We start from the raw sequence: 22170 nt of genomic DNA on the forward strand, positions 1-22170 counted from the left end.
CAACATCAGTTGTAGGAATTGTCCTCGCTCAGTGAAATACCACGACCTCACAGAAGACAGACCTCAAGTGGAAGTAATTCCAACTACAGTCTGATGAGTGTGGTGTTGGAGGTCTAATTTTAGTCCTCTTTCCCTTTCCACCCCTTTTCTTATAAGGAAAAGATGAGAAGGGGAGGTGGATTTGATGGAGGAGATGCATAGGAAGGTTAAACATTCTCTTTTTGTGCGATTCCTTCATCGATTGGGGGTAGATAACGCATCTACAATTGCGAATGTATATGAGCAGCGGCCGCTTCGCCATTTCGGCGAACTCATGTGGCCACTTACTCGTTTACCACCTTGTAATATAAAAAAATTCCTAACGTGTTAAAGAATTAATCTACATTAAATGGGCGTGGAAAAAAAAAGCACCTACTTGATGTATTCAAATTTGTTATCATTATCAACAGGTATGTTGGCACCGCCGGGCTTCAGCTCGCGCTGCACCGTCTTCCCCAACTGCTCCTCATCCACGGAGAACGTCAGGTACAACTCTGATGGATCATTTTCCTGACAACAACATATATGGCACTCGTCAGAACTTAGAAATGTTAACATTATAAATGCGAAAGTTTAGATGGATGGACGGATGTTTGTAACTTGGTTTCTCCAAAACGGCTGAATAGATCTCGATGAAATTTGACATAGATGTAGAACATAGTCTAATCTACATAACTAATTACGTTTTTTTTATACCCCGCAGACGAAGTCACGGGCGACAACTAGTTTTGGAATATTTCTTTCAACAATTAATAAAATAATGAACAAGATACAGTCAATGGCTTTTAATAACTACCCACCTATTTTAGAGAAATGACATTTGACTATATAGCGATTCCGTCCGCGCGGAATTAAAAAAAAACTTAATAAGTAACCTATGTGTTCTTCCAGACTATGTTCTACATCTGTGACAAATTACAACAAGATCCATTGAGCCGTTCTGCAGATACCTTCAAACAAATGTCCATCCATCCATCCATCCATCTATACATTTGCATTTATAATATTAGTAATATATATCTAAACAGTTTTTTCTTTATAAAGCTGTAGGCCATAGACTTATTAAAAAACAGACATGTTTGTATCATAAATTTAAACACATAAACGTACAAAAATAAATCCATAGACTATAAATGCTAAGCTAATGAAACGTATAAAAAAAACAATTTCTTATTTAAATTAAATTCGACTACAACAATAGGGAAGCATATTTAATACCTTGATCCACATGAGAGAGTTGTAGTACTCGAGGTCTACTGACTCCATGTCCTGTAGCGCTATAGACTTGCCCAACATCATCTTGTAGAACGGACGGATGAAGAAAGCTGACAAAATACAACAATTTATTATTATTATATCACAGCATAAAGCGACGAGATGTTTAACACTTCAACTAAATTAATTTCCGAAATTTTTGTAATAAAAAAGCGGACAATTAAATTCGCCAAAATAGCGAAGTAATATTTGTCCATAAACATCCTTATTAACTTGTATTGTCGACATTTAATCGACAGAGAAATAGACTTAAAGAGAATATTTCCCTTTTGTATCCATCCCCTCCTCAACCTAATTCATGACCCCCTCCATCCATTCCTTACAAGATAATCGTGTACCAGATGTTGCTGGCGTCTATCACTTTTATCTTACTTTATGGTATAAACATGTTACGATGAAAGGATGATGATATTTGTGTCAAAAATGATGATTAAGATAAAGATGATGACAATAGTGATGAGTTTAAGTTATCAGTTCTAACCATCGAGCAGTTTCCCGTGGTAGACCGCCATGCCGGCGACTCTGCCGATGAACTTGAAGTAGTTGAGATGCTCCTCATTGCAGACTCCACTGTTGGGGTTGATCTGCAGCGTGTAGTTGTCCATTGCGGAGTACTCGAACAGACCGTAGTACGGATTGAACATCTCCTTTGATAATAAGAAGAACCACTCCCGAGCTAAGCCGCCGTAATCTATTAAAAAAAAAGGTTTTTTCAAACTTCAATATAATCAATTTCGTCGCTCCGCCACTGACCCGAATATTTTTTTTTTTTTTACTGAAATAAATGATTGTTACATAAACATCAAAAATAAAACAATTATAAGTATATAAGAATATTTTCAGCTTCCAGTTTCTTTGTCAGGTTGTTAGATTCCTCCACACTTCACTGTCCCATCTCTTTATTTGACATCCTCTTTGTCTTTTTCCATTTCTGGGATACCATTCCATAACTTCTATGGTTCATTTATCTTTATTTGTCCTCATTATATGTCTGTCTGTCCAATTCCATTTCAGTTTTTTGATTTTTTTAGAGACATCGCTTACTTTTTTTTAGGGGATTATGTAGTAAGTAAACTACATAATCCCTACTAATTAAAAGAAAAACTGAAAGCTTTAAGTAGATGGCGCAGTCAAAAGTGAGCTGTCATTTGTCATCTGTCAAATCTTAACGTCATTCTAGTGATTTTAAAAAAGTGTACTTATGAACTTAAAAAAAACTTGACTTATTTAAAAAAATGTGTGAAATTTGACGAAAATCGTTGCTATGACTACAGTCCATAGTCATTTGTACTTTTTATACAAAATAAAGTGTTTTTTTGTTTTTAAGTGTTTATCTATGGTATAACTTAGTGATGTCCAATGTATAATGTTGTCATGTAGTGATGTACTCACCGAGACCGACTTCTGACTCGAACTCGACCCAGAGCTTGGTCTTGAGCAGGTCGAGGCGGCTGACGGAGCTGATGATGCGGTACGAGTCCTCCAGGATGTAGTTACGTCTTACCTTGATCTCGAACTTGTTCGGCACGTTGCTCTACAAGTACACAACTTTGCATTTATACTAAAGTTATACAAAAAAAAATTAACCATGTCTTTTAATTTTTTATTTTAATGGACAAACAGAAACATCTGGAAAAATATTTCAATATACATATGATAAAAAATCCATGAAATATTGGAATAATTAAGGACATTTCGTAAGCATAGAGATGCGGAAACAGTAAGTGATACACAATTAACCGTCGATTTCTTAGACAAAAATCTCCATTTAAAACATATTATCATCTCAGTTTTGTCAAAGATAATGACAGGTATGACGACTCAGAATTATTATGCCAAATTATATTAATTATAATATATATTAATTAAAAAAAAAATCGTTATTTTGTATGAATTAGTGAAGTTTTTCTGTAAGTGTACCAGAGCGAATTGCCCTGACTGTACATACCGCTTTACGTAGCTGACTCTTGAGGTATTCGTACTTGCGTTTGTAGTCGCGTGAGTACGGCACAGCGGGACCCGCGATCTGAGGATTGGACAGCCGCGGGTCCTCCCACTGGGTCGTGCGAGTGTCTGCAACACAATGTTATACATGTATACAAACTATACTTTGTATAATAAATATGGTATACAAGCGAGATGTATAGCTGAAATTGTCAATTTAACAAAGTTATAACTCATTGATATCTGCAAGATATAATGCAAAAAATAATTGGTAACCTATCTGTTCTTCCAGATTATGTTCTACATTTGTACTAAATTTCATCAAGACCCGCTAAACTGTTTAGGAAATATATAGTAATAATGGATGTTTATCCATTCATTTTTTCTGTGACTAAGTAGTCGCTGTTTGCCTTAAAGAGGCATTTAGTTTCACTGGGCTTGAGGTGACCGGGCGCAGATGGCCCTTAGCCTAAACCTCGTTTAAGAGTAACTAGACTCGAGGACTCAATCAGTAGCCTCGGCTTAGGCTGTTATTTCGTTATTATTACCGGATTGGGAGGTCACCGAGCTCTTAGGTCGCTTCGGTGGACGCTCCATAGAGTAACTGGGCGCAAGGGCCCCCGAGAGGGGACCTCGGCTTGGGCTGTCACTCATTACGCGTTTAGCATTCCGATTCAAGGGTGCCCGAGAGAGCCGAACCTCGGCTACCATCCATCCATATAAACTTTTGCACTTATATTAGTAAGGTAATATATATTTCCCCTTCCTACACATTTTCTCTTCCACCAAACAATCCCTTTCCCATCTTTCCCTGTGTGCGAAGAAAAAAAAACTAGATTAGGACTTCAGCACGCAGATTGTACGCAGAATGACTTCCACTTGAGGCTTATCTTCTATGTATCACTGTTAATTAGTTAAAAAGACAGTTGTGTGAATGTGTATGCACTGACTATGATCAATGAAGAATATCCTTCCGTCTGTGTGCACGCGCTCCTCCCAGCCCTCGGGCAGCGCGCCCAGCTCGTCCGCCTCAGCCGCGCTGCTGCTGCCCGCCGCTGTTGGCAAGCTGGATGCGCAACCTGCACAACAATATACCCTAAAGTTGCTGCAGAAACATCTAGCAAACATTGTTCAATACAGTTTTAGAGCTAAACACTGTCTTTAAATATTTTTACCAACATAATGTAAAGAGTAAAAATATAATCACCTTTTTTAGCCGACTTCAAAAAGAAGGTATCAATTCGACTGTATTTTTTTATATTATAAGGTTACAACCTTTTTTAAACAAACAGCCAATTGAATTAGCCGAAGTTGTGAAGCGACCATTGTCCATAGACATCCGTAATTGTAAATACGTTGTCTAACTTTAATCGAAGAAAGAGTTTACGCGCATAAACATTTCACATTCCTATGCATCCTCCATTAAATAAACTTTCCCTTTCCATCCTTTCCTTATAATAAAAGGGTGGGAAGGGAAAAGAGAACTAAAAGATCTCTTACACACATACTCATCAGACTGTACTTGGAATTGCTTTCATTTGAGCTTGTCTTCTGTGTGGTTGTGGTACTTCACCAGACGAGACACATTCGTGCAACAGATGTTGCTGTCGTTACCCAAATTTACCTGTTCTAGGATCTATCCATGTTGTTGTTTTCTGATTGTGATCAATGAAAAATATCCTCCCGTTTGGTGCTCTCTGCATGCTCCAGCCGGGCGGCAAACCTACAAACAATTCCTAACTTAACACTAACAAAATAACCAAAAATATTAAAATCTACTAAATAAAAAAATAGTTCTATTTCTCAATCGAATTGAAATTTTTAATCTTTCAAAATTAAATATAACTATAATCAAAAGCTACATACGGATTATGCAACTTGATCAAACTAAGTTAACAAGTTTGGTAACAGTTAGTAATCGTTACTAACAGTTACTAAACATGTATTTTGTATACAAAAACCAACAAACCATCACTATTCGGCAGATTCTGACTCTGAGAGCTGGTACTACTGCTTCTCGTACTTTCCGTGGACGCGTCTGTTTCGTCCTAAAACATATCGCACGTTGCAATCTCGACTTTAAATCATATAACATAAGGTATAAATTGTATCGGACGTTAATAACTAATACATTTTTATTAACTACTCATAAATTCTAAAGTTAACATAGAAAATGTCTATGAGATTTAATGTTCCATGAAAATTACAAATTATAATCGAGATTTAGAACATTAATGTAAAATATTTCTACATTTCAATAGAAACCCTACATTATTTAAATTCTCTAATAATAATAAACTAAATGAAACAAACTAAAAATGTACTAAATTGATTACAATAATACATATTTACTTTTAAACATGCAGATTATAAATATACGTGCAAATAATTTGTAAGAAAGCACAAATAAAGCAATACAGCACAAGCTTCGATGTTCATTTATTAAAAAAAAATAATAATATATAAAACCTTTTTTTACAGAAGTAGCTACGTCATAGTAAACCATAAAGTACGCTGAAGATGTTTTAGGCGAAATTTGATTCTATTTCTAAAAGAATTTAATTTAGTGTCCCTGGAGTTAGATAAATATGACTCACTTTTTAAATCCCTTAAATTGCTAACTTCAGAGACATAAAAATGGCGTATTGGTACATAATACATACATGTTTTTATCGTCCATACTTATAATTTGATAATTAATAGACGAAGTAGATTAATTCTATATTTGGTTAAATACGAAGAAGAAACTATGTAATTTTTTTTTATTAGTAAAAAGCATGTAGCATGTTAAATTCATATTGTCCTTAAAAACGTTGTCATAGACAATTGTGCAAAGCGTCCAATTTTCATTCAGCCAGTATTTTATAATAAACAAACATTCTGACAGAATGAATTAACAAAATGGCGTGTTTCAAAGCGTATCTGTGTTCAGCCAAATACGAATATATCGCCTTAATAAATAGATGGTTATGTTTAATATTTTTCTATTATAAATTTCTCTTTCAAACAAAACCGTATGCTTGTATTTTTAATCGCAAACTGCGTGAAATTATCTGATTTGAATAGTAAATAAAAAAAAAATTAAACCGCAAACGGTAAAATAAAGGTTAAATGTAATTTCACTTTTGTCTAGATTATTAAGAGAAAAATGTGACTTAAATGATTTAATTACGACTAAAATTTGCAAACTATCAAAGTAATGTGAATTCAATGTTTAATTTCAAGCATACTCAATCGATATCGTCTGTGTGACATGAATTACTGCAATATACATTTTGTACACAATACAACACGTCACTCCCCAAAACGTTGTCTTACCTCCGAGTCATCCATAGAGCTGGCCGTGGTCCTCCGGCGGCGGGAGATCGGCGTCCGGCTCTCCGGACTGCCTGCCGTCGGAGTACTAAAGTGATTCTCATCAAACGTCAACGACTCCGCTACTATTTCTATCAATTCCACTTCCTCATCATCATCATCGCCAGTTGGCCTCACTTCATCACCGTTAACTCTCACTTCTTCAACATTGTCATTAGCTTCCTCGCTTGCATTAGTCTCCGCAGTACTCTGAGACTGAGCATCATCGTTACTTTGTTGTCTAACAAGTTCGTCAGTTTCGTTGTTACTTGTTGATTCAGTGTTATTGTCAGCGGCGACGTTTTCTACTGTATTAATTTGACTAGTACTAGCTATTTCATTGCCGCTTGTATCTTGAGTATCTTCCGTAGTATTTACATTCGTTGCTACAGTTTCTGGAGTTTCTTCAGTTGTTAGATTATCTACATCTGCGTTTGCGCTCGTCGGAGCATCAATGACGTCATTGTCATTATCTTCTCTTACATTAGTATCACAGTCGTTGCTTAAATTAGATGTTTCTGTAGGAACATTATCAGGCGCGGTTGCGGACGCGTTCGCTGTTTGAGGCGACCGCACCGGAGTAGAGAACGGTGTCACTTCAGTCGATGTACTGTCCGCTCTTCTATCTCTCATATCATCCTGTCAGGACATTTCAATTTGATACCAACTTGAACAAGCGACCGACAAACCATTCTTAATTATCAAAACCCCATATCAAATGAAAGAATTCTAATTTCAACTAAGAAATTATAAATGAGTAAATAAATAGGTGAATTGAGAGACAAATTCTTGTAAAACTATAAGAATTCAATTGTCGTAAATTATTTTTGACAATTACATACTGTTCAATAATTATGCCGAGAAGATTTATTCGCATATATAAAAGAAAGTTACCTGAAAAAAATTATGATAGACAAGAAATTCTTATATTTTGATACAACTTTTTTGGGCCGCAAAATTGTCTATGGTAAGGACAACACAATGACACACCGGTGTATTGAAAAGCCATAGACAGAAATATAAATAAAAATGTATGAAAGTCGATAACGATGTAAAAGTTGTTGTGGATAAAGTTAGTGCAAACGACGCCTTTAATGTATAAGTTATTGCAGTTCTCCTTGTGAATAAAAAAAAAATGGTGTATTGAATTAGTTAGTTCTCCCTCAAACTGCGGAAGCCCATGCTGCGAGGAAAACCAATGAAAATATAAATAATGCAAACTTAAAATATATAGTCGTAAATAATACTGAAAACATTTTATATTTGTATACATGCAAAATAACCAATTTATTATCTTAATATGCTCAAGAAACATAGACAACAAATAAAAGGTGGTGATTTGACAACATAGATTTCGTAGAAAAGGATCGCGTATTTTAATACTATATTTAAATTTACTTCAGACCAGTACCTAGACCAAATTGAAACCGTAAGTGACAGGTGACAAGTACACAGTGACAAGAAGTCAGTGGTAATTGTCACTTATCGGTGACAAAGACAACTAAATAATGCTCTCCCTTATCTAGAATTCGAAGTCTATATAACATGCGTTTATATCAAACTACACATGCATTCCGACCATAGAGAATAAAATAAAATTTAACAAACGAGAAATAATAAATTTTGTCTAATTTGTATAATTAAAAGCAAAATAATTATAAGTATGTATCGACAAAATTTTCCTTAAGCAATTCAAAGTTAAGTAAAATAGACTTAAAGCGATCGAGGTAAGGTATAATTTGTAATACCTGATGGTTGCCAGTCTGTGGACTGTTAGTATGTTCGTCATCTGCTGAGATGTGGAACCGCCTCTGGAACTCCGTGGCCGCGGTCTCCATGCGCTCCGCTTGAGTTTCCGTACTTATATTGCGACTGCGCAACGATAAACAAACATCATCATCATCACCAACATAAACATCGTTGTGATCATCTTCCACAGTATAAATAACTAATTTGAAAGTAAACTGTTGACGCCGTCCGGTGTCGGCACCGACCAAGTTCGGACCATTTCTCGAAACTAGTCGGTGCCGATAAATGGGATTCGTGAAAAATTAAAAACATCTAAGAAATGACTGATGGAATCTTAGCTTACGTGAATGTGGGCCGTTCCCATTGCGTTGATCTAGCTATATGGTTGACATAGTAGGTGCGTCCGTTTGCGTCTTGTCTCTCCTCCCAGCCCGGCGGCAGCGGGTCTCCGCCAATAGTCTGCAACAACGGATACCAACATTCACATATTCCATGTCACTAACATTTTCTCGCGATTCTCTCTCTCTCTTTTTCCGTGTCACTAAGCGTGTTGGTAGCACTGAATCTGTTATTGTTGATGTTTGCTTACGTTAGACTAATGATGGTTAGGCAACATTGTAGTATTAAGAACATTAACCCAGCCACCTAGATGTGAGTATAGATTATAGGTGATAAAGCAAGATGCCGTACATAACACTCTCTTGACCTAAATTATTAAAAGAAATAAGTTAAGCAGGAGTAAAAGGCATGACATATATTATTATTTAACCAATCGAAAAAAAAAGAAGGAAAAAGATTAAAGTAGCCATGTCTGATTTCCGCCTACATCTCTATTCACCTCTCAGTATCAATATTTATTGATGATAATTCCATCACGTCGTAAAGAAAACTCATAAAAATATACATATATAAATAAAATAATACGTTGACCAAAATGTGCGTAACTTTTTCGTAATACATATATGTATTTAAGGTCTAATACATATTATTAAAAATTTTCATGCGAAAATTAAGCCGTTTAAAAATTGCAAAATTAAAAAAAAACACCTACTAAATGGTTCAAGTAAGCCGTCTCCACCAACTCCCATTCATCGTCACCAGTAAACGAGGGTACCGTCTGAATGATCGTGCCAACCTAACAGTGCAAAAATCAGCTTTACCACTGATCTAATAAATATACTTTTCTAAATGACAAACAAAAATGACCAAACTGACTAATTCAGAAGTCTTGTTTCAATTTAATTAACAAATATAAGTCCAAATCCACCAACAAAACCTGTGAGATTCCACTTTAATGACATGACTTTACGTTTCCAACAGTATAGACCCACAATAATATTGTATCACTCACCGGTTGCACAGTGCCAGTCTGCGCTTCAGGTTCGACCATCTCCCAACCGTCGGCGGCGGGCGCGGGGCTCGCCTCGCTCTCGTCCTCCGCCTCGCCCACGCGGCCCACCAGCGCCGCGTACACCTCGATGTGGCCCCGCACCCGCGATCTGGCACTACGGACACAGAGGAAAAACTATAACAAACTAAAAACTACAAAATAATCAACAATCAACTTTTTCTCTCATTAAAATAATTTTAGACTTTAACAGAGCGTTTGATACTGTAAAGCACGTATTATTTGATCGAATCTCGCATTAAAAAATGTAATCCGGCAGAGGATCGAAACACGCTAGTATTTATGAGAATTGTTTTATAAAAATATATATATAACTAAAATATATTAGAAACCTTTTAACAACTAAAAAGGTTCTGGTGTACCTCAAGGAGCATTTCCATGCCCAATACTGTACACATGATTCAAAAACATTTTGAAATTTAAATGGATTCAATCATACATCATTAAATCTGACTTATATACATATTAATATTCAATCTAAACACATATTCTACAAGTGCATACAGATCTCACGAAGCAAACTTAAAAGTGATGGAAAGAAAGCGTCACACGCAATCGACCGTAAAAGTACAAGCACACATACATCACGATAAATATATTGACACATCTATATCTCCAATTTAAATTAAAACATCGAAAAGAGTGAAGAATTTCAAGAAAATGCTTTAATGCGACGTCTATTTCCATACACGTGCACACAGACACACAAACTGCGAACATATGCTACTGGTTTGTTACTTACGGATTGCCTCGACTTCAAATTGCAATGGAGTAAAGTCAACATCTATATCAGTCACGCAATGATTTCTATCCATACGCTATGTCCTTTTGACAGAGTTATGTATTATTGATAAGTGAAGAATGTTATTTTATTAAATTATTAAACTTATCTAAACTTTAGACACATGATTTGGCACAATCCTGATACCTGGACACCCTCCAATCAGGAATAACAAGTCTAGCTTCTTATCCCCAAGTAAGGCATAAACTATATTGCAAAATACAGTAAAAGCGCATCGGACGCTTTCATTATATCAGTGACCAGTTAAATGACAATCCGAATTCGGATTAACACCAGATAAAAACTTACCCACTTTCAAATACACATTACAAGTCTTCAGTGAATCTGTTTTCCACTAGGCTAGAAGCTATGTCTAATAAGAGCAGTAAATAAAAGAAAAACAAAGGCACTGCATGCTGGAGGCGCTACTTACACAGACCTGCGCGGACGGAGGGGGTACTTAGCGGGTGGGGGGCGCGGCGCGGCGGCGGACTCGGTGGGCGCGCCCGCCAGCGGGATCTCCACCATGCCCAGGAAGTCATCCCTCGTTAGCCGGTTCTCATCGAACACCTGGATTAGTAACTTCTGCTCCTGTGGTTTCACCTGGAATTCATTGTGACTCAGATAAATTACAGTTACCGTGATGTCTTCTAAAGACAAACATAAGTATACTGAGATCGATTCCTGGTACTAGTTAGTGATGCAACGGACCTCTGTTTCCGTTTCCGCAAGTGCGGAAGTTCCGCACGCTTTTCAACATCCGTTTCTGTTTCTGTTTCCGCAACTTTTAAAACGGAAATACAAACGGAACTTTCGACGGCTGAGAGTTGAAAATGCGTGGCGCGAGACGCGCAGTCCGCGCGCGGCCTTTCGGCACTTGTCGCATTTGTTTACGTACTTTTTCGTGAATTTAAGCGCGTAATATCTTGCTGGAGTAAACTGTCAAGTTGTTGCCCATATAAAATTTGTCAACTGGCAAAATGTGACTATTTCATACTTACGAGTTATTAAATGTACTTTTGAATAACTGATAACCATGTAATATATCATCATCATTATTATCATCAGCTCCCTACTGAGGTGCTCGGAGCCTACCCCAAGCTAGGCACACCTAACTTGGGATAGGCTCCGAGCACCTCAGTAGTCACAACTAGGCCATAGTCAACCACACAGGCCCAGAACGGGTTGACTTCACACATATCATTGAATTTCTTCTCAGATATGTGCAGGCAGCATCACGATGTTTTCCTTCAGCGTAAGAATGTCAGATAAATGTACATATGTAAATCAAAAATCGAAAAACACATTGGTACATGGCGGAATTCGGACCCAGGACCTGCAGATTGCAAGTCAAGTGCCACGAGCCACCGACGCCTAATAATTAAATATATTTCTAATCTAGATTTGGTGTATTTGATACTTAATAAAAATATACACAGTCAGGTCATAAGTATTGTCACACAGTAAAAACTTTTCTTTTAGAATGCTGGTCACGAAAAAGTTTATTGAATTCGAATTTCGAATTGTTCATGAAAATAAAACTGTATACCTTTTAGGATTTTACTCATTTTTTAATATGGAGTGGACGCTTAAAGAAGACTATTTTGCAGTTATTGCGTTGCATCGTTGCGGTTACGCACCAATTCAAATTTTTGACATACTGAAAAATTTGAAATTAACCAAAAGATTCGTTTATCGTACCATCAAACGATACAATGAAGACTCTAGTGTAGATGACAGGTCAAGAAGTGGTCGCCCTCGGTCTGTTAGGACTCCAGCAGTGATAAAAGCTATGAGGGCGCGAATTCAAAGAAATCCCAAACGTAAGCAGAAACTGTTGGCCCTTCAGATGGGGTTAAGCAGAACCACGGTGAAAAGGGTGTTAAATGAAGACTTCGTGCATATCGAAGAAAAACAGGACATCGTTTGAATGCTCATCTAATTGACCTGAGACTGAACAGATGCCGCGCTTTGTTGAAGCGGTACGCGGGATAAAAATATCGGGAAATTCTTTTTTCGGATGAAAAAATTTTTACCGTAGAAGAGAGCTACAACAAACAAAATTATAAGGTGTCCGCACATAGTAGTGAAGAAGCGAGCAACCGTATTCCGCGTGTCCAACGAGGTCATTTTCCATCCTCGCTCATGGTATGGTTGGGAGTTTCTTATTGGGGCTTAACAGAGGTACATTTTTGTGAGAAAGGTGTAAAAACTAATGCAGTTATGTATCAAAATACAGTCCTGACGAACCTTGTGGAACCTGTTTCTCATACCATGTTCAATAACAGGCACTGGGTGTTCCAACAAGATTCGGAGCCAGCTCATAGAGCGAAAAGCACACAAGACTGGCTGGCGGTGCGTGAAATCGACTTCATCCGGCACTAAGACTGGTCCTCCTCCAGTCCAGATTTGAATCCGTTAGATTACAAGATATGGCAACACTTGGAGGAAAAGGCGTGCTCAAAGCCTCATCCCAATTTGGAGTCACTCAAGACATCCTTGATTAAGGCAGCCGCCGATATTGACATGGACCTCGTTCGCGCTGCGATAGACGACTGGCCGCGCAGATTGAAGGCCTGTATTCAAAATCGCGGAGGTTTTGAATTAACTTTAGTGTCATAAGAATCTATGTTTTGTTAAGTTCATTTTGGTATATAAATGGTCACATAATGAATAAACTTGTTTCAATTATTTTATATTAAGCATGTGACAGAATTTATGACCTGACTAGGTAAATTTGTAAATATGTTTATTTTTCATATTATTTACACTTCTGTTTCCGCATCCGTTTCCGTTTCCGTTTCCGCTAAAATTTATTTTTAACATCTGTTTCCGTTTCTGGTTCCGCTAAGACACTTCCGTTGCATCACTAGTACTAGTCACCGCCGTTTTCAATCTTCTGAGGAGATATCAAAAAAAATCCTCTAGTCATTAATAAACATAATTAAGTGATTAGTCAATGTTAGTTTGGGTACTTAGTTGTATTTTCAAAATTATTATTCCCAGTGTTCCGCACTTTTAAAGAAAACTAAGACAAATAAAGATTAATCCAAATAACCAAAACTAACCAACTTATATTGAGTATATTTAAATATAAAAAGGCATTGTCAACGCACATAAATATCATCCTAATTACCTTTGTATTCAAGCGCGTTTATTATACTATATGGAAGCCCTAACAGTGTCTCCAAGGAGACTGCGAACTGGCGTTTTCTATTATAGATGAGAATAATTATTAAGCCGTTGTTAAATCATCACCATGAAAAGTGTAAGTGATTGATTTGAAGAAAACAATATTGATACTATGATAAAAAGGTATAACGTAGTTCTTTTCGGTGAATTGTCAAAAAAAGAGGTGCAAAATAGACGAAAATTGATCGCGTATTTTACAAAAATCCTAAGATATAACGAAGTCTTTATACACATTGATTATTAACTTTAATCGGAACATGATTATTATAGCAATAAAAAACTTAAACTCCTTGCAAAATGAATACGGACTTGAACAATAAAAAAATTAAAACCATCAATTTACTTTTACAAAGAAATTATTTTGGATCGATGCCTAAAATTAATCAAGCACGATCCTAAAACTCAAGTTGTAAAAGTGAAACACTAGAAAATGAATCAACTCATAATAATAAATATCGTTGATAACAACAATAAATACTCAAACAAATCTCTAAAGTGTCGCGAGTGGTGTAGATAAAAATTATCTTAAACTAAGTCAAATACACAAAGAAACTAACAAAATATCAACACCAATGGGTACACCTTGGGACGTTATTATTATCATCAGCTCACTATAAGTCCCCGGCGAGGGGCTCGGAGCCTACCCTAAGTTAGGGGTGACTAGGCCATAGTCAACCATGCTGGCCCAGTGCGGGTTGACTTCACACATATAATTGAATTTCTTCTCAGATATGTGCAGCATCACGATGTTTTCCTTCATCGTAAGAACGTCCGATAAATGTACATATGTATGTAAATCGAAAATCGAAAAGCACATTGGTACATAGCGGAATTCGAACCTAGGACCTGCAGATTGCAAGTCAAGTGCTTAACACCTGAGCCACCGACGCTCTTACAATATACAGTGTGACGTTAATATAGCAACACCTTAATGTAACAAAAAAAACATTCTTTTACTTTTTTAATTTATGATTTAACTGTTTTATTTTTTTTTCTTTTACTGAACTCTTTCGTTACTTTAGTGGCAGCTGGTGATGAGGTAATTTGAGAACGCGCGTGCATTCGCTTTATATTACATAGTACGCGAACAACCTGTCATCTGCAGCCACCCTTAAGATAAAAATTAATATCCATACATAATTTGCATAGAACTAAGATTCACTTTGATATAAAATTAAAATATCGTAGTTATTATCTTACTAATATTATAAATACGAAAGTTTAGATGGATGTTTGTTTGAAGGTATCTCCGGAACGGTTGAATGGAGTTTGATAAAATTTGGCAAAGACGTAGTAATTAGTCTGAAAGAACACATTGGCTACTTATTACGCTTTTTTTTAATACCGCGCGGACGTAGTCGCGAACGACAGCTAGTTAGCAATAAAAATTCCCACTCACCCTGAATATGAACTCTTGATTCCATACCGGGTTCAAGGTCTGAAAAAAATATTACAACTTTGTTAGAGCGGTAAATAAATTATGAGACAAATTACATTGACATTCCATTATCAAAGTCCTTGAATACATATTGACTATGAACAGGTAACTGTTACAATATATTTCATGAAAAAATACATACGATTAAAAACCTTGGAAAGCTGAAGTTCTAACTAACGCAAATATATTTTTGTTACTTTGCAATTGCAATTGTAATCATGGAATTCCACAGCTGAAATATTCAAACCGTAAACCAACAATTTCTCTCAAAAGATTTTTTTTTTGACATGACAATGTTATATTTATTATACAATCGTGTTGTAATTGTCAGCGCTATTGGACATCTTACTAATATTATAAATGCGAATGTTTGGATGGATGGATGTTTGTTTGAAGGTACTTTTAAAACGTCTGCATAGATTTCAATGAAATTTGGCATAGAGGTAGAGCATAGTCTGGAAAAACACAATGGCTACTTATTACGTTTTTTTTAATTCCGCGGACAACAGCTAGTAATACATAATTTAAGTCTGTGTATGCGTCACCTTTTTCTTGGTCTTGGTGAGGAAGGTCTCTACAGTGACGTCACCGTCTATCTTCTGCAGCTCCACGCGGACGTACGGGTCACTGTAAACAGATATTTTATATTCACATACTAATATTATAAATGCGAATGTTTGGATGGATGGATGGATGGATTTCTTAGAAAGTATCTCCAGGACGGCCGCATAGATCTAGTTGAAATTTGGCATAGATGTAGAACATAGCTTAGACTTACACATAGGGTACTCATTAAGTTTTTTTTTATGCGCGCGGACGAAGTCGTGGGCTACCGCTAGTATATAATTGGTTGGGAATTAATAAAACAATAAACCTGACTGTATGGAGACTCTATGACACTTCGAGAAAAAATACGAAAGGACACACTCATCAAAAGTTCAGCCGTTTGGGATATAGAAAATCACACTAGAACTTATAGATACGCGCAAAAAACATTATCTCTCTGTACAGTCGGGTAATTAAAACATATACTCGTCTATCTTTTTAATACTAGCGGCCTGCGTCAGCTTCACACTGGTGGATTTTTTTTAAACATGTTATTACAAAACAAAAAAAACTATCTCAAACAAAATACGCTCAAAAGTAACTTAAAAAAAACAATTTCAAACAAAATGCACTCAAAAGTAACGTAAAAAAACAATTTCAAACAAAATGCACTCAAAAGTAACGTAAAAAAACAATTTCAAACAAAATTCACTCAAAAGTAACATAAAAAAACAATTTCAAACAAAATGCATTCAAAAGTACCATAAAAAACAATCTCAAACAAAATGCACTAAAAAGAAACAAAATAATGACATGAAAACTTCTTTCTTTCTTTCTTCTCTCTTTCAAAAACCCTCTAAACTCTAAAGAAAGTTCTCTTCTTTCTTGTAACATGTCTATATTGTATAATTATTGTTATTTCGCGGTCGGTGTCGGCCGAAGTAAATAGATGAAATTTTATATTTGAGATGTATTAGACATACTTACGTTTGTGTCCCTACTTAGGCCGAAACCGACTCCAAAATAACAATAATTATACAATATAGACATGTTACAAGAAAGAAGAGAACTTTCTTTAGAGTTTAGAGGGTTTTTGAAAGAGAGAAGAAAGAAAGAAAGAAGTTTTCATGTCATTATTTTGTTTCTTTTTAGTGCATTTTGTTTGAGATTGTTTTTTATGGTACTTTTGAATGCATTTTGTTTGAAATTGTTTTTTTATGTTACTTTTGAGTGAATTTTGTTTGAAATTGTTTTTTTACGTTACTTTTGAGTGCATTTTGTTTGAAATTGTTTTTTTACGTTACTTTTGAGTGCATTTTGTTTGAAATTGTTTTTTTTAAGTTACTTTTGAGCGTATTTTGTTTGAGATAGTTTTTTTTGTTTTGAAGTCGGCTATTTTTTTTTCTTAAAATGTTTGTTTTATTTCTCAATTTTTAGTGAATTTGAAGTTTAATTACAAATTTCCTTAATACGTATAAAGACATAAATAAGACAAATAAAAAAAAGGACTTTCCTATTTAATATGTGTGTACTTCAATTCAAAAACTAATTTAGAATACACCAGATAACCACTTATCCTTTAAACAATGAAATAATTATCAAAATCGGTATACAAATTGAAAATTAACGAACTAATACATCGTAGCGTGCCTTTAATTTTGTCCAGCCGCGCGCCGCAGTAGCATTTTTCGAATGCGCGTAGTTTTTAATAATTTAATATCTTCCAAACTATTGATCAGAATTACATAGTTTAAAGGCTAATGTAATCTGCATTTAATACTCTAGCCATCAAACATATTTATTTGGATAAGGATTCATATCGAATATAATATAATAGCGCCGTAAGCTTACGACGCTGTTTTTCGTGTGCAATTTAATCGAAGTTTGTTCATAATAACATGGTTTTTGTGAGACATCCATAGATGATAGATATATGCCACCTGAGACTTTTATTTAGCAAATTTAAGGATCTATAATTACTCGATACATCATTTTAATGTAGGTCATATAGTTTGACCTACGTAAGCCCAGAAAGCAAATTTGTGCTATTCATTGTAACGCGATGTAGCATTTTTCGTTTCCGCGTAATTTTATTCTTACGATATCTCCTAAACTATTAGACAGAATGATATAGTTTCAATTGCAAATATAATCTACATTAAATTCTCTTGATAATGAACATATTTATTTACATAAGGGTTAATACTGAACTTGAATAATAGCGTCGGAAATAGGGCATGAATTTAATTAATGTTTCGTAAAGAAAAAAATGGTTACTGTGAGAAAACTATAAAAGATAGATATATGCTATCGCGGACTTTTATTTAGCACATTTAAAGAGCTACAATTCGCCATACATCATTTTTATGTAGGTCCTATAGTTTAGCCTACGTAAGCGCTGAAAGCAAAAATGTCCCTAATTTCCGCAACAAATTTTGAAGCTATATTCAAAATCTACTAGTCTTCTAGTTATTTAAAAAAAAAAACAAAAAAATGGGACCCACCTGCAAGTACTTCCTTTCGATTAAAATAATTTTTATCAAAATCGGACCACCAGGGGCCGAGTTTCGCGGTAACACACATAAAAAAAAAAAAAAATACAGTCGAATTGATAACCTCCTTCTTTTTGAAGTCGGCTAAAAAGTAAACACTGCCTACGTCAGAAATATAGAGTCTGGTGGAGAAAGAATTTCGGAAATCGGTCCATTAATTTTTTAATCTATCGTCCAAAAACACTAATCTTTCATCTATCCCCTAAAATAATACATGCATAAAAATTAGTTTTATTTATGTATAAAAATCATTAACGTATTGTAAATTACCAGCAACAGGTTCAGCGCTCTCATTATTTTAAGTTAATAACCGATTATTATCGTCGACGTTTTGATAAGAAATATTCCATACAAATTTACCTTCGAAATCATACATTCGTTGTGAAGGTACAATTATACTAAAAATTATTATTTAACTACACTGAAATTGAGTTCGATTAATTAATCACCTTTTGTTTTAAGTTTTTTTTTTACCTACATCAATGACACCTTGTCAATACACAATGGACATTTGGAATTTCTTTGAATGTCAAATGAGTAAAGGACATAGTTTTAAATGCTGAGAATAGCGTGGCCATATTTTCTGATTATTTATATACTGCATATTATTCTATACTAATATTATAACAGAAAAAAATAGGCCAAAAGTACTGAACCGATTTTCGATCCAGCGCCCTGGGCATTCACACAACCGCGTTCTACCCTAACGATAGTACTGCCCTTGGGGTCTCTTAGAACCAACTGAATAATACCATAGAAGAAAATAATTGAGTCTTAACAAGTTAAAGAAGAAATGTACAGCGAAACTAAAATTATGAAAGTGGTCTGTAACAAAAAGTTTTGGAATCTCTGTTAGATTCCAGTATTAACCAACTTTTGGGCACTGCTTGTTCTTCATTACTAATGACCCACATCTAAGTGTTGATAATAGATTTATTGATAGGTACGATCTTTATATAATAAATCGCACGAGTCATCGAAATAAACCGAGCATGTAAGTTGACGGATTAAGATGGATTTATTTGCACGCAAGTATTTATATGTACTCTAAAATAAACATTTATATCTTCAACACGATTATGTTTTTAATTTCTCTATGTTAGACTTGGGACCGTACTTGCATAGTAAAAAGAAATGGATGGATATAAGACCTCCAATACAGAAATATAGATTAGATGTTGCAAAAGAAAGTCTCATGACATAATGCTAATGCTAAACCTAGGACAGGTTTTAAAATACGTAGGTATTGTTACTTCTGCAGGGGATGTCCCACAATTCCATATATCTTTAACTCTATCACTACTCGTATATGTGTCATAGACTTAAGATCCTTTAATCATTGTTTTTAGACAAGTTAACGTACATGTTTTTTCTATAAATATGATATCTGATAATAGTTAATGAATTAAAATAATGCTACTTACGTAGATTATCGATTTAGAAATATACAAAGATGCTTTCTAGAGCGCGCGGCAAGTTCAACTTGGCTTTGACGAGGACTGGTGATTCTGTACACTTAATCATGAAAAGATCGCAGATATTTTTTAACACAGATTCCTCATAATATATCTACACTTAGTAACTGTGTGTGACATATCGTTAAGACATTAATTTAACCACAAATAATAATACAAATGACGTAATTAAAGTTCACAGATGTCGCAGTATAGAAACAGGTAACTGCTACCGACTGATGATCTCACTCCTCTTATCGATTTCATTTAATCAGTCAATAACGTTCCATTTTGAAATTACCAATAATATGCTAGCTAACTTCTTGTACATTTACAAAAACAACATAACTTTATATACTTTTCAGAATTCATACAGTGAAAGTCGGTTACAACAAAATGGAAGGAATCGGCAATATTAAGCATCGGTAACTCAACTAAAATCGATGACCTACAGATCAGCTCACAGTTTGCATGTGTGAATCAGATCAGTGATCAGGCTCGCAGATCAATTCAGTTTATACGTCAAGTTATGAATGGCTGACTCGTGGCTTGTCGGCTCGTATAGTAAAACGCGTTGAGCTGTGAGCGGCCATTATAGATGTTGAGCCACAACTCAACGGTTCCTATGTGAGCTGAACATTTGAACTGGTTCCGACGTGACCTACACAAGTCTAAGCAATACTCGCAATTAACGATATATTAAATAGTACGCTGTATATTTCAAATTGAATAGAAAAATGAGCTCAAAAGATCAGCTTGTGGATAAATTAAATGTATAACTTTGTACAAAACATGTGTTTTTGTTTTATAAGACTGAATCTACGGGCGGTATCAAAATGTTTATTCAAGTCTGGGTATTTCATGAATTATACAGCTGAAGTTATTAACACTTTTAATTTATTTACACACAAAATTATTTACCATGTGTAAAGTAATTTATTTTTCGCATTAATTGATTTAAATAGTCTTCATATTGACAAAGCTTTGAAAGGAAAAATGAATCATCAATAGCATTGGTTTAATCTTATAAAATATCTTTACCATGATTATCATTTATTGAATGATAAAACATTTTATAAAACAAAGCCAAGTCATAAACTAGTGATAACATTAGAGTGGGCAGGGCAGTTGACATTGTGATTTATTTTAAAAAGGATAAGTTAAACAAAGGTTTGTAGTAAACAAACTTCTTCTGATATAATAACAAACTATTAAAATAATAGAGTTTCGTAAATCAGAAATACAAGGCTTAAGTGGTAGCTAATAGTTAAAGTGCATCCATTATGATAGAGCCAATAGACTATAACTTGATCAACATTGTACGACATAGAATAATTTTTATACTAGCTATACATTAAGAAGTATTCCTTGACAAAAATGGGTTATGAAAAACTAATCTTCATCATCATCTTCCTGGCCTTATCCCACTTACGTAGGGTCGGCACACAATTTTGTCTTTGTTTGTTTTGGTTTTATGAACCTTAAAGTTTTGGCTTAAGTTTTTACGGCCGGCCGCCTGCCTGTCGTCAACCCTACTTGGGAGGCGACAGGCAACAATGAAATTAAAAACTAATCTTCCAGTCAGAAATCATATATAGTTAAATCTGTATAAGAGAGGGTTATTGTTCCATCCCAACAGACAACCTCACTCAGAAACTAAGGTTATAGAGAAACCTCTATAAGAGAAAAATATCGCGGACACTAACTCTTGCTTATCCAGAATCAACTGTACTAGCACAAGTTTATTTGTAATGGAAACATTAGCAAATAATTTTCAATATACTGTTTATATTATCCGTTGTTCTTACGGTGAAGGAAAACATCGTGCAACATGTACATATCTGTGAAGAAATACAATAATATGTGTGAAGACAACCAACCCGCACTGGTCCAACGTGGTTGACTATAGCTTAGTCACCTCTAACTTAGGGTAGGCTCCAAGCCCCTTGATGCGGACGTATAGTGAGCTGATGATAATAATGATGATGTTTATACAATTTAATAACGAAGCTAGTCTGTCTTATATATTTAAATATCTTACCTTGCACCAAAGATGTCCTTCTTGGCCAATGAGAAAGCCCCTATTATCTTCAGACGAAGAAGAAAACTGTTCTCGTCCGTCTGTAAAGAAACCTTAAGTTGTATATTTTGCTTTAAATTTGATATTAATTAATAGGTGATTCGGAAAGTCATTTCGTTTTTTCTCCACTTAGGATTCGTGTATATTCGACGAAGATTCACCACATCTTGGAAAGTCGGTTGGAGCTAATAAAGGCATTATTAAACAAAAAAAATAGAAACAAACATAGAAATAAACATAAAAAAATAGATATAAAAACGAAATGACTTTCCGAAAAATCCAATAGCTTTCAACACTACTAGTCAACGCATAACTATGTTCAAAGCATGTTTCAAAATTAATTCATATTTTAAGAGAC

At 35.1% G+C, this 22170-nt stretch overlaps 1 protein-coding gene across 1 annotated transcript in view; it reads right to left on the bottom strand.

Annotated features, from left to right (window-relative positions):
- The window catches only part of LOC106716462 (E3 ubiquitin-protein ligase Nedd-4), a 33680-nt gene that overhangs the window by 1273 nt on the left and 10237 nt on the right, over positions 1–22170 (bottom strand). Inside the window, exons 2-17 of the mRNA XM_045681425.1 lie at positions 21774–21853; positions 15726–15807; positions 15142–15180; positions 10984–11153; positions 9713–9866; positions 8705–8820; positions 8361–8484; positions 6577–7251; positions 5228–5306; positions 4883–4981; positions 4209–4337; positions 3263–3387; positions 2707–2848; positions 1796–2005; positions 1258–1364; positions 416–549 (exon numbers count right to left, since the gene is read on the bottom strand). Coding sequence (XP_045537381.1) covers positions 416–549; positions 1258–1364; positions 1796–2005; positions 2707–2848; positions 3263–3387; positions 4209–4337; positions 4883–4981; positions 5228–5306; positions 6577–7251; positions 8361–8484; positions 8705–8820; positions 9713–9866; positions 10984–11153; positions 15142–15180; positions 15726–15807; positions 21774–21853 — 2465 coding nt within the window. The remainder of the gene's footprint in view (positions 1–415; positions 550–1257; positions 1365–1795; positions 2006–2706; positions 2849–3262; positions 3388–4208; positions 4338–4882; positions 4982–5227; positions 5307–6576; positions 7252–8360; positions 8485–8704; positions 8821–9712; positions 9867–10983; positions 11154–15141; positions 15181–15725; positions 15808–21773; positions 21854–22170) is intronic.

This window comes from Papilio machaon, chromosome 16 (genome assembly GCF_912999745.1).
Source record: "Papilio machaon chromosome 16, ilPapMach1.1, whole genome shotgun sequence".
In the NCBI taxonomy this organism is placed as follows: Eukaryota; Metazoa; Arthropoda; class Insecta; order Lepidoptera; family Papilionidae; genus Papilio; species Papilio machaon.